At 40.4% G+C, this 14,418-nt stretch overlaps 1 protein-coding gene across 1 annotated transcript in view; it reads right to left on the bottom strand.

Annotated features, from left to right (window-relative positions):
• The window catches only part of CFAP47 (cilia and flagella associated protein 47), a 467,420-nt gene that overhangs the window by 405,118 nt on the left and 47,884 nt on the right, over nt 1–14,418 (bottom strand). Inside the window, 5 exon segments of the mRNA XM_059678706.1 lie at nt 4,360–4,456; nt 4,557–4,735; nt 5,397–5,557; nt 10,149–10,362; nt 11,420–11,609. Of these exon segments, the coding sequence (XP_059534689.1) occupies nt 4,360–4,456; nt 4,557–4,735; nt 5,397–5,557; nt 10,149–10,362; nt 11,420–11,609 (841 nt within the window).

Genomic DNA, 14,418 nt, shown 5'->3' on the forward strand with positions numbered 1-14,418 from the left:
AGAAAAAGGAAGTTGGTTTAAAAAAAAAAAAGAAAGCTGAGAAATACACTGTAGAGAAAAACATTGATTGTGAAAAGTAATGAGCCCTGCCTGACTGGGTGGCTCAACTGTTTGGAGCTCTGTCCCATACAGAGAAAGGTTGCAGGTTTGATTCCCGGTCAGGACTCATATATAGATTGCAAGTTCAATCCCTGGTTGGGGCATGTACGGGAGGCAACCAATCAATGTCTCTCTCTCTCTCTCTCTCTCTCTCTCTCTCTCTCACCCCTCCCTCCCTCCTTTCCTCTCTCTCTAAAATCAATAAAACATATCCTCGGGAGGGGATAAAAAAATGAGAAGAGAAATCAAGACAGAAAATGTGGCAAATCCTCTCCCTCCCCTCAATATTTGAGCAATTTGATCAAACTGTTTCACCTCTGGGCTTTGCTTTACTCACCTCTAAAATGGAAATAAAATAATTTACCTCATAAGTTATTTATGTTATTTAAAGGTCTAATAAGATCCTGTTTGTAAATTATTCAACACAATGATTGGCTTATAATGCATCAATAAATGGTAGCTTAAAAAATAAATAAATAAATGGTAGCTTAAAACCAAAATGACTGGACATATGCTAATGAAACAAACAATACCTCACGCAACTTCCAATGTAACCCAGACTTCTATAATAGTTTTAACTAATTGACTCAATTAATCTCCAAATCCTCTATTGTATCTCTTGACAGCCATTTCAATTTTTAAAAATATGGTAACTATAGAGCAAATTTAACTAAAATATCTTCTGTGAGTACCACACCCTGTTCTGTGCATAGACTGGGAAAGCAACCTTTAAGGTATAAAAGTGAGAGTGACCCTTGAAGAGAAACAGAATAATTGACCCCAAAATGTCACATTAGCATGTGGATTATTTTGAGCTGAAGGCAATTAAGACCCTGCAGACTCAAGAGAAACTTTTACCTCTCTTGACTACCTAAAGAACTCAGAGGGCTTTGGCTCAGAGAAAGAGCTATTACCAGAGATAACTTTTATCTGAATGACCTGTCTATGTAGCAGGGCAAACATCTGCTCTTCTGGTCCTATGAATTACCCTTCTCTCCTTTGAAGCTCCAGGCTCCTAACCCATTCCTCAGCTCATGATAGCATATAAGCCTCAACTGTCTGACTTTTTCTTGGGTTTCATATGTGGCCCAATGCATGAATTCGTGCACCTTGAAAGGAACTGTGGGCCACGAGGCTGCGGTGGGCACAGGGGCAGGTCTCAGCCCATCCTCCATGCCCCCACCCAGCCCCTCCCACTATGGCCCCCTGGCCCCGTCTGCTGGCAGCCCCGATGCAGCTCCCACACACTGACAGCACCAGCCCCGCTTGCACCTGCTGATGGCGAGGAGCAATTTGGGCTGGCACCAGCAGCAGGTGCTAGCAGGGCCAGAGTCATCAGCAGGTGCAAGCAGCAGCTGCTGCCCTGATCACCCCTCAGGAACAGGGGGAGGTGGAGAAGCCCTCGGGGGCGATAGGGGCCGGTTGCTCGCACCTGCTGATGGCGCCGAGTGATCAGGACTGGTGCTGGGCCCCAGCAGCGGGTGCAAGCGGCAGCTGCGGCATAGGGTGAGGGTGTGAGTGGGGCCAGCACTGGCAATGAGTGCGAGCCGTGGCTCCAGCACCAGGAGCAGGTACGAGCGGGGCCATTGCCAGTAGCGGGTGCGAGAGGCGGCTGCTGGCCCCGATCACCCCTCAGGAGCAGGGAGACGTGGAAAAGCCCTGAGGGGCTATTGGGGCCAGCAGCTGCCTCTCGCACCCACTGATGGCCCTGAGCAATTGGGGCCAGCAGCAGGTGCAAGCGGGGCCGGCGCCAGCAGCAGGTATGAGCACGGGGTGGGGGGGGGGAGACTGTGGCATGCCAGAGCAAAGAATTTTCAGTAACCACCAGAGGCTCGCCCTGATGACAGCGACCAGCACCTCACCTTGATCTGGCGCCCCCACTCACCTGCTCCACCATCCTGCTGTGGCCAATGCCCACCATGTTCCGCACGTGCCCCCTGGTGGTCAACACACATCATAGGAACCGGTTGTTCAGTTGTTCCACCGTTAGGTCTATTTGCATATTAGCCTTATTATTTAGGATGGTGCTCCCATATGTATGAAACTAAATTTATTGTTCTCCTAATAATCTGTCTTAGGTCAATTAAATGAAGAAACCAGCTAAAGAACTCAAAAGTGTAAAAGAAAAATTTTTCCTCCCCTACACCGTCCTGCCAATTTCATAGACTGCCTCCCCCATACATGCTTCCTCCAACTGATTTAAAATTTCCATCATCAGAGTTGCTGACCTTGTAAACTCAGACAGGTGCCCTGCTCCAATGGGCCATTATTAGAATGCCCAGGACAGCAGGTGAAGAAGGGAGAGAAGTTGGTGGAGGAGTTGTAGAACAGGCATTGGACACTGTAATCTCTAACTTTGCTCCTTTTGCATTTGTATAGATCTGATCATCTGACAAGTCACCAATGTAGAAGCCAGACAGCATTTACCACCCAACAGTAAGAGGTAAACTCATGGAACTATAATGCCCAGTGCTTATCTACATGCACAAAATGGAAGCACAGTAAATGATATTTAATCACATTCCATTGCTTTGCCTCTGATCTTGTACATATTTTGATGCCTCCTTTAATCTGGATAATATCAGAGTTGGTATTTGGGATTTTGGGGCTGTATTTTCCCTAGAGGGAGACAGCACATCCATACCAATTAATCATCCTCTGCCCGCATCTCAGGGTCACCCTAGGCCTGCATAGAAGGAAATGGGAATTCCCTCTTCAGACCACTATCGTCATTATTTCTTTAACTGTAATCATCCTTTAACAGCCTGGGTGAAAATTATCTAGGGAAGGGCACAGCATAACATCTCTGCAAGGTTAAGAAGGAGTTGTCACTTGTTTCCTAACTCATGACTACAGATGTTGTCAAAACACATTGTTGGGACTGTAATTTGGTGAGTTCATTTTAGAAAAATTTTTGGCAGTTATTTAAGTTAGACATAAACTTACCATACAACCCAGTAATTCCACTTCTAGGAATCTAACCAACAGAAATGAAAACAACCGGTGTATCTCAGTGGTCAGAGTGTTGGCCTGTGGACCCAAGGGTTGTGGGTTCAATTCCTGATCAAGGGCGCATACCTGAGTTGCAGGCTTGATCCCTGGCCCTAGTCAGGGCATGAAGGAGACAACCAACAGATGTGTCTCTATCACATTAGTCTCTCTCGCTCTCTCTTCCTTTCTCTCTCTCTCTCATCCCCTCTCTTCCCCTCCCTTCCACTCTCTCCAAAAATCAATGGAAAAAATATCCTTGGGTGATAATTGTATGTGAATGTTTATAGCAGCATTATTCACAATAGCCTCAAATTGGAAACAGGTCAATGTCCATCAAATGTTAAATGAATAAATAAAATCTGGTATTCTGATGAAATGAGATACTATTAATTTTTTTTTTATTTTTTGTTAATCCTCACCTGAGGATATTTTTTATTGATTTTTAGATAGAGTGGAAAGGAGGAGTAGAGACAGAGAGAAACGTAGATGTGAGAGAGGCACATTGACTGGTTGCCTCCCACACATCCCTGACCAGGGCTGGGGATTGAGCCTGCAACCAAGGTATGTGTCCTTGACCAGAATAGAACTCGGGACCCTTCAGTCTGAGGACCAATATTCCAAATACTGAGCCAAACTAGCCAGGGCAAAATTAGATACTATTTAGATATTTTTAAAAAAATGTATACCTACACTTTAGCCAGTATGGCCCAGTGGATAGAGCGTTGGCCTGCAGACTGAAGGGTCCTGGGTTTGATTCCAGTCAAGGGCATGTACCTCGGTTGCAGGTTCCTCTCCAGCCCAGGCCTTGGTTGGGGTGCATGAAGGAGGCAACCAATCGATGAATTTATCTCAGATCGCTATTTCTTTCTGTCTTTCCCCCTCCGACTCTCTCCAAAAATCAACGGAAAACTAACCTCGGGTGAGGATTAAAAAAAAAAAAGTAAACATTAGCTAAGTAAAAGAAACAATATAAAAGAGAACATATTGTATTATTCATTTTATACAAAATATTTAGAACAGGCAAATCTAGAGATAGAAAGTTTATCAGTGGTTGTCTGGGGATAGGACTGGGAATATGGAGTAACTAGCTACATTTGTGAGAGTGATGGCAGCATTCTAAAATTGCGTTGTGATGATGATTGCATAACCCTGTAAATTTACTAAAATTCATTACTTGCATACTTTAAACTGGTAAATTTTATGGAATATTAATTGTACTTGAATACATCTGTTAAACAAAAACATTAGTAGGTATTTATAAATTCTTACCAACGATTACTTGATGAATTTGCTTTGGTGTCAAAATTAATTTGCAATCACGTTTTTCAGGAAGTGTGGATGGGGTCGATTTAAGTGCTTTGATAACCTGTGAAAAATCAAATTATTCCAAAATTAATTGCTCAATATTAGCAAAAAGTAATTTAAGAATTCTTATGGCATAATCAAAAGTAAAATATTGCACATGCCTTTCTTTCTAGAGCCTTTGCTTCCTTGGTTTCTATATTCCTGGTACATAGCATTTGGTAAGGTTTGACACTTTGTATTAAAGGTGGGACCACTACTTGCAAATCCGATTGTAAGAGTGCGGGTGACTTCAGACCTGAAGCTGGATATAATCCTATGTCTAGATCGTCATATGCATACACTTCTTCCTTGCTGAAATCATAATAATAACAAATTGAGGCCAAGTCTTTTAGAAACTACATCTATAAACTCAAATTTTCCTCCTATTGCAGGTTATTGCTGCCCCACTGAAGTAGACTGATGTATTAATCTGCATAAAAATGCCCTCTGCTGAGGAGACCCCACTCTCAAACACCTCCCCAAAGAAGTTATGCTCACCCCACCACATTCAGGTATAGCTCACAGTCAACGATTGATATGGAGTACAAAAGCAAGCCGCTTTGGCTTAAGGCAGGAACAACTATGTTTTATAATTTATGTTCAACAGACCCTAGGCACCAGGCTGAGTTTAAACTTTATTTGAAACACACCATTCTTCAGTTCCCTCCCTTGCCCTAGCCTGCCTTCTCTCACACTGTACACATTTCTCCTGAAAGAACACTCTCTGAAAAGCTCGTGCTGGCATCCCTGTCTTAGGATCTGCTGCTGGGGAAACGCATACCAGATATTCCCAAATCAAAGGTGAGAAAGTAAGTCATTACAATTAAAGTAGTTCAAGGTTTTACTATTTTCATATATGAAAAAGTCATCTGAATCACTAAAGAGAAACTAAGGAATAAAGAAAAAAAATATGGGTCTATAGGCATCACAATCTGGGTCTCATATTGCTTAGGGAAGTGAACTTTACCTCTTCCCTGCTTTTTTCTGCAGGCGTGCCTTCCTTAAAGAGTCAATGTAGTTTTTATAATAGTCTTCATGTGCTTTCTTCTCTAGTACTTCAGAATCAGTATATGTAAACTCAGTATCCACATAGTTATGCCTTGGAACCTTTGTGAAAATCGTCCTACAATATGAGCAAGTCATGTTAATATTTTCATATATGCATTTATTTGATCAGTATTGAGTGGCACCTATACCATGGATTAGGCATAAAATGGTGAATAGGACAGATTCTAGTCCTTTATCTCATATCCTATTATATATCAAGACATTTTTACACAGAGAACTACGATAACATTTATAGTTTCCTTCTTAACCAAATCATAAAAAATTTAATGGCCGCTACCCTGAACCCACTCTTGGGGAATTAGTCAAGTAAACAATTTGGAGAATTCTAGATTACAGATAGGACCAGATCTGAATCGGATTAGTGTTATATTTCATATTCACTAACTGGGCTCATGCTTTTCCTTTTTACCCACCACATATTTTGCACACACAAAAACAAAAAGTATAGTTATTCATATCTTCCGGCCTTGATCTACCTCAATTCTCAGCAAATTTTATTAAGCAGATTCTCATCCTCAATAATTAACTCATTAAGTATGAACCCATTACAGCAGGCTAACCTTATCCATGGTTTCACTTTCCACAGTTTCAGTTAACCATGGTCCAAAAATATTCAATGGAAAATTCCAGAAATAGACAATTCATAAGTTTTAAATGTCAGGCTCTTCAGCGTAGCGCAATGAAACCTGGAGCCTTCCCACTCCATTACACCCTGGAAGTGAATTACCCCTTTGTCCAGTGTATCCATGCTGCATATGCTCCCCACCTGTCACACTGTAACCTTCTTGGTTTATCAGATCAGTTATGAGAGAGAGAGAAAACACAAGGGAGCACATTCACACAGGTTTTATTACAGTATATTGTTATCATTGCACTACTTCATTATTAGTTACTAGAGGCCCAATGCACGAATTTGTACACAGGTGGGGTCTGGCCAGCTGGGCCCTGATTGGGGCCCAATCAGAGCTGGGGGGGGGGGGGCGGCAGGTGATTGGCCAGCGGGCTCCACCCCCAATTGGGATGGGGGGCCCATCAGGGATGGAACTGGCTGGGGGAAGGAGATGCAGGCCAATCAGGGTGGTGGGGGCTGATCAGGGGTGGGGCCAGCCAGGGGAAGGGGCTGTGGGTGGTTGACTTGCTGGCCCCACCCTAATTGGGGTTGGGGGACGATCTGAGGTGGGGCCGGGTGGGGGAAGGGCTGCAGGAGGTTGACCAGCCGGCCCCGCCCCCTACTGGGGTAAGGGGGACAAATGGGGGTGGGGCCAGCTGGGGGGAGGGGCTTCAGGAGGTTGGCCAACTAACCCCATCCCTTATTGGGGGGGGGGGGGATCAGAGGCAGGGCCACCCCAAGGAAGGGGTTGCAGAGGGGTTGGCCAGCTGCCCCACCCTTGATGGGGTGGGAGAGGCCAATTGAAAGCAAGGCTGGACTGGAGGAGGGGCCACAGGAGGTTGGCTGGCCAGCCCCACCCCAGTTCGGGCTGGTTTGCTGGCCGCAGTGGGCATCATAACAACCAGTCATTCCGGTCATTATAGCATTCTGGTTGCTGGTTTTTTATATAGATAGATTGTTGTTAATCTCTTACTGTGTTTTTATCATAGGTATGCATGTATAGGACAAACTCTAGCATATATAGAGCTTGGTACTATCCATGGTTTCAGGCATATGTGGGAACTACTATAGTCATACAGTCAAATGAAATGTAATCTAATATTTCTCCTATTTTCAATAATTCCTCAATACTTACAGTCAGACTGCTTTAACTCTGAGTTAAAGTCATTAAGAGAGTGAAGCAATAAGAGAGAAACAAATGCTTTGTTATTCAAGATAGTTGATATTAAAATTTCCCTTTCAACTCTGTGAATCTTAACCACCTTTAGAACCTAGAAATAATTCCTATTTGTGAAGTTCCTGTCTGTAACAAGAAGGATGGACTTGGAAAAAAGTACAGTAGCCCGTAGTTATTAACTGGGGATACACTATTATAGGAAACTAGAGGCCTAGTGCAAGAAATTCATGCACAGGTAGGGTCCCTAGGCCTGGCCGGTGATCAGGGCTGATCTGTGGGGCGACTGGCAGGGTAATCGGGACCCTGCTTGCACCTGCTTCACCTGGTGCTGCCCACTCACCAGCCCCGCCCCCCACCACTGCCACCAGTCACCTCCCTCTGTGGGGCAACTTGTGGGGAGATCGAGGGAGGGTGGCCCTGCTCACACCTGCCTTGGCTGTCTTGGCACCACCCATTCGCTGGCCCCACCCCCCACCACTGCCACCAGTTGGGGCCTGGGGGCTGGGGGCAGCTCCTGCGTTGAGTGTCTGTCCCCTGGTGGTCATTGTACGTCAGCGACTGGCGGTTCCACCGGTCGTTCTGCCATTCTGTACATTTGCATATTAGGATTTTATATATATAGATGCCTGAAGTGACAAAGAGCTGGCTATTAATATATCTAAGTGATTATCAGCTCCTGAAAAGCTTAACTTCAACATATACCTCTGCAGCTTTGAGTAGGTGATTTTTTTTTTATGTGTAAATTACAGGGGACAAAAATTACAATGTAAATAAAACATTTTAACTGATTTATTTATTAAAAAATATTTACTGAGTGCTCACTATATGCCTGACACTATTCTAAGCACAGGACATACTGCAGTAAACAAAAACTAGACAAAAATTTCTATCTTATTTTCTTCTAAAAATTTGAAAAAGTAAAAGTGCATTAAAAATAAAACAGGAATAATAATTAACAACGATATAATATACTAAAAATTTTCATTACTTAGTTACTAATTGCTAGCCAGAAAATAACTGGACAAAATTTTGCATTTCTATTAGTATGGAAAACAGTGAATTGAAAAAAATAATTATGGTCATGGAATAAATAGGAAATACTTAGCCTTCTTCAAAAAAAAATTGTGGTATTTTTAGACCATCTGCTTAATAATAATTTAGACAGAAATAAAATGTTAACATTAATACATTATATCTCTATAAAGATATATGTAAGCATAGGAAAGAATTTAAAAGAAAACGCTAAAAAACTTTCCTGCAGCTACCACTACAGGATGGGATGGAGTATAATGAATCACAGGGAGAGATAGGTTTTCCTTTTTTATTATATATATTTACTTAAAATGTAATCTGAGTGATTTTTATGCTTCTGTATTTTATGGTACTTGTCAAATAAAAAAGAGAAAGGCTGATATGGATGGAAGTGTAAAATAAATTAGTAAAACAGACTATATAAAAACCCAGAATTTTCCAACTGTGAAGAATAAAACAATTATGGCTTACAAATCAAATGGTATTGCTGTAAAATTAAGGGAGCTTAATCCCTCACCAAAGGTAGAGACAAGTAGAGAAAGTCAGAGGAGGGATATTATCAAGTTTAGATAGTCTAGTAGTAGCATATGAGCAGGCAGAAAAGAAACCCATTTCAGTGTCAAATGTATAAAAACCATTCTTAATCTAATGGCCCAGATAAAGATGTCAGGATGCCTGAGTTTCTTCTAAGTATTGGTAAGGAAGTAATTTATTTGAGGTTTAGATAAATTTAAATTGAGGTTTAACATCACTTATGATCCTAATTAGGGAAGTTTTAGCTCAATTTGGAAAATGTTATTGGAAACCTGACTTTGAGGGGATGGAACAAAGATGATGATGATAGTGATCATGAGGATGAGGATGATTGATGATGGTGATGATGAAGCTGCCGCTAACAATGAGGACAACTGGTTTTTCACAATTTTAAATGTTTTTTTAATCTTAGATAAATTCAAGCTTTTCGACAAAGTTAATGACTTTGAGGCCTTCATACAGTTCCAAAGGTGATTATTTCTATTACCTATATATATAAAAAGCTAAGTGACCATCCAACCATCCAACTGGTAGCTATGATGCACAATGACCACCAGGGGGGCAGACTCTCTGACCAGTAGCTATGATGTGCAGTGACCAACAGGGGGCAGACGCTCAATGCAGGACCTGCGGACCTGTGGTGACTTGGCAGCAGCGGTTCTTGGGTGATGCACCCCGGAACCAGAGACAAGGGGACCCTATTCTGGGGTGCATCACCTGAGAACCACCCTCTTGCAATCCGGGACCCCCTCCGGGGATATCAGAGAGCTGGTTTCGGCCTGATCCCTGCAGGCCATGCTGAGGGACCCCACCTGCCAGAAGGACCCCACTCACTCTGCAGACACCCTTCAAGCCACAGTGCTGCCCCAGGTGTGGCCAGTCAGGAAGAGACCCCAGGAGGTTGGCTCCAGAGTGTGTCTGGCCTGTCTCACCCAGTCCCGCCCTCCCAGCCACCTTCTAATTAATTTCCTTTCAATGTGCACGAATCTGTGCACTGAAGCACTGGTTATTCTATAATTGTCAACAGCATATTTTAAGAATAATCTGGCAAACCTTCCACTTCCTGGCAAGTACAGAGTAGAGGTGTTAAAAAGTTAGATAAAGCAAATACAGTATCATTCAACAACCATCTCTAATGGGAAAAAAAGATCAATTTTATTACTATCATCATCAATACCATCATTATTATGGTTACCATTATTAATTTATTACAGCGGTATATGGTAAAACTTCTGCATATCCTGTTGGTCACTGACTCTTTCAAAATTTCAGGCTTTTAATATAGCATGTTACCTGAAATGTTTATCCTGGTCTCCAGGCCTGATACTTGCAGTTCGGTCATTGGGAAAGGCTATCAGAGCATCCTGCGCTGACTCTTTACTTGGCTTATGATTGTGAATGGTTGTCAAGGCTGATTGAAGCATTGCAACAGGAGCACATTCCTTGTATTTTCTCAAATCTTTGACCACAAACTGGCCCGTAGGATTAGTGGCGATAGGGGATATGCCTTTCATAGAAATGGACATTAAATTTACATATATCTTATTTCAGTTTTCCAAAAGACATCCATGAGTTAGTTAATATACTACTAGACCATTGGTTATAAACTAAAGCTTATCCCTAAATAAATAAACATACAGGCAGTCCTCAGGTTACGTTGGACTCAAAATACGTCGTTTCGTGGTTATGTCACCATCTCCCATTTATTAAAAAAAAAGTTCCATCATTTCAAGGTATGTACACATGTGTCTTATGTTTTTTATTATTTATTTACCACAAGTAAAGGTCAGGAATTGTTATCTTTCTTTTAAATTTTTTTTACTGTTTCACTTCATTACTGCTGTGTATGTATTCCATGTGAGTGGCGTAGATGCTTATGTAGGTGGGTTCCGACTTACAGCAAAAATCGCATTTATGTCGCGCCATAGGAACCGATCTCCACCGTAACCCGAGGACCTACTGTACTTAGAAAGTACAAATTATTCATTTAATAAATGGACCTAAACAAAACACTGTAGTAAAATGATGAATGCATGAAAAATAAACATGGTAACTGAAGGATTGTGTGGCCCACGTGAAACAAATTTGTACAGGTTAAAAAGTTAAATATCAGCAATTTCCTATGGTACAATGTATAAAAGATAACTGAGGATTAGATAAAACAACAAGAATATCCATGAAATGGCCAAAACCAATTTATATTATACACTCATACCAAAAGTAGAATAAAATAGAAAAACCATTAAAATATTCAACAAATTTCATAGATCATTAAACCAGTATATTCAAAAGTGTGACACTCAAAATGGCAATATCAGCATCTACTGGGAACATGCTAGAAATGCCAATCTTTGGGCTCCAACGATGACCTACTTAATAATCAATGCTGGGATATAGACCAGCAGTATCTACTTTACCAGACCTTCTGGTGATTTTGAGGCATTCAAAGGTAAGAATCACTAGATCAGACCACATTTGACATATAGACCTGAACAATTAGCATCTTAAGATAATCCTGTATTAACCTATTACAAAAAAAAAGGTAAGGATCCATGATAGCTTACCAGGATTAATTTGAAACACAACTTTCTTGTTGGAAATTTTGCAGACACCCTTGAAAACTAAATGTATATGATAAAAAGGTCTCAGCAATAAAGATTGAAAATTTTTATCTGCCACTGGGCCAATAAAGTCTATGTACTGCTTCACTGTAAAGGCTCCAACTTGATGTGGCATGAATGAACATGTCACTTCCTAAAAAAAAAAAAAAGAAAGAAAGAAAGAAAGAAAAAAAAGAAAACCAGTTGTTATAGGCTAAATGTTTGTGAAGCCCCAAAACTCATGTTTAATCCTAATGCCCAATGTGATAGAATTAGAAGATGACATGATTAGGTCATGAGAACAGAGCCCTCCTGAGTGGAATTAGTGTTCTTATAAAAAAGAGGCCCCATAGAGTTCCCTAGTCCCTTCTACCATGTGAGAATACATGGGCTGCAACCAGGAAAAGGGCCCTCACCTGACCATATTGGCTGATCTAGGACTTTCAGCCTCCAGAACTGTGAGAAATAAACTACACAGTCTAAGATATTTTGTTATAGCAGCCCAAATGGATTAAGAAAATAATAATGTACTATTAGAAAAAAAAAAATCCAAAAAAACAGTTTATAAAATTTTGAGAGCTAGTTCATCATAAAGATATTTGAGTTATTTAGAAATATATGCAGTATTGAGAAATCTTTGTAATACATATTATTAGAAAATTATTTAAGAAAAAATTAAGAACAATGGTACTTAAGCATTTCTAGAATGGCAGATTAAGGACCTCCAGAATTCTACTCCTCTACAAACAGAAAAAAGACCACTGGAATAAATGTCAAAATCAAGTTCTCAGTTATTTGAAAATTACCTAAAAGCTTGCAAAAAAACAATGAGTATTTATTTAAGAACGAAATGGCTGAATATCTGAAAAAATAAAAGGTTTTGTGGCATTTTTACTTCCTGTAATCCCATTCCCCTAATCCCAGTTCTGTGCTCTCCTCTGAAAACAATAGCCTTCCAACTGTGGCAGCTGTAAAAAAAACCACCAGCCTAGCAGCTGAAAAAATAGTTCTGGAGTTCTCAAAAAACCCATGCCCAGAGAACTGCCCCTATCTGTCCTATCTGGAAGCTGGCTGAAAAGTCTATTATGAGGGCACGCCTTTAACTGACCTGACTCAGCACTCACTCTGTGTGAACAACTCTCTCCCCAAAGTTTTGGTCCCCTCCAAAAAAATGAGCAGTAACTGCTGAACATCACAGCAACCTGAGTAGCATTACCATTTAAAGCTAAGAGGCTAAACAAACACAAGAAAGGGACAGACAGACAGAAGGAAAAAAGGAAGAAAGGAAGGAAGGAAGGAAGGAAGGAAGGAAGGAAGGAAGGAAGGAAGGAAGGAAGGAAGGAAGGGAGGGAGGGAGGGAGGGAGGGAGGGAGGGAGGGAGGGAGGGAGGGAGGGAGGGAGGGAAGAAAAAAGAGGAAGGGAGGGGAAGGGGGGAGGGGAGGGGAACACAAAATGAATTATTCCCAAGGTATTTGAAAAACTGACATATTCCTGGGAAGCTAGATTGCCACACACATGTAGACAGTGTATCTGCCCAGGAAATTTTGAGAAAGCTCTAATTTCTAACCTCTAGCTGACTTTGAGAACCTCTACAAAGAAGAATTGACATTTTTTAAATATAAAGTTACTATTAATTTGAATATTTAACTTGCCACCATAAAATTTAAGACTTCTAAAAATAAAAAAAATAAAAAAGAAAAAAGAAAAAATTCACCACCCAACACACACAAAGGCTCTTGGCAAAGACTATGAGACTTATTGATACAAAGAATTTAAGAGACTCTCTCTCTCCAGTCATTAGCTAACTTCCAAATTAACTATGCTGATACCTGATTGGTTGTACACAACAAAGAAAACAACCTTAATAGAATTAGCCAAGAAAGACACTAGAAAATAATAACAACAAATAGCAAGGAAAATAGGTCTTGGGGGCTGTCTGATTTCCAGAATTGTCAAATTATATCATTTAAAATGCTTAGTTTTCAACAAAAAATTATAGGACACCCAGAGAAATAGGAAAATATGGCCAATACATAGGAAAAATGCAATAAATAAAAACTGTTGGACTTAGTGACAAAGATAGTAAGTTGACTGTTATAAATATGTTCAAAGGACTAAAGGAAAACATGCGCAAAAAATTAAAAGAAGACACCAAAAGCAAATACAACAAACGTAAAAATAAAATGGTAGGACTACATCAAATTAAAAAGCTTCTACACAGCAAAGGAAACCATCAACAAAAGGAAAAGGCAACCTACTGATGGGAGAAAATAATTATAAATCATATATCTGATAAGAGACCAATATCCAAAATAAATAAAGAACTCACACAACTCAATAGTAAAGAAAAACAAAACAATGTCATTTAAAAAATGGGCAGAAGATCTGAATAGACATTTTTCCAAAGAAGACAACAGGTACATGAAAAGGTGCTCAAAGATACTAATCATCAGGGAAATGTAAGTCAAAGACACAATGAGATATCACCTTACACCTATTAGAACATTTACTATCAAAAAAGAAATAACTAGTGCTGGCAAGGATGTAGAGAAAAGGGAATCCTTGTACACTGTGACTGAGAATGAAAATTGGCATAGCTATTATGTAAAACAGTTTGAAAGGTTCTCAAAAAAATTAAAAATATAACTACCATATGGTCCAGGAATTCCAATTCTGAGTATTTATCTAAAGAAAATAAAAACATGCCTGGCCGGTGTTGTTCATTGGTTGTCTCTAATCATTGATGTTTCTATCTCTCGCTTCCCTCCCTTCCTCGGTGAAATCAATAAAAACATTTAAAAAAAAAGAAAAAAACATGAATTCAAGAAAACATATCTACCCCCATGTTCACCAAAGCATGATTTGTAATTGCCAAAACATGAAAACAACCTAAGTGTTCACCGACATGGATTAAAAAAAAGAGGAATATTATTCACCCATAAAAGAATGGAATGTTATTCAGC

The sequence above is a fragment of the Myotis daubentonii genome, chromosome X, assembly GCF_963259705.1.
Source record: "Myotis daubentonii chromosome X, mMyoDau2.1, whole genome shotgun sequence".
In the NCBI taxonomy this organism is placed as follows: Eukaryota; Metazoa; Chordata; class Mammalia; order Chiroptera; family Vespertilionidae; genus Myotis; species Myotis daubentonii.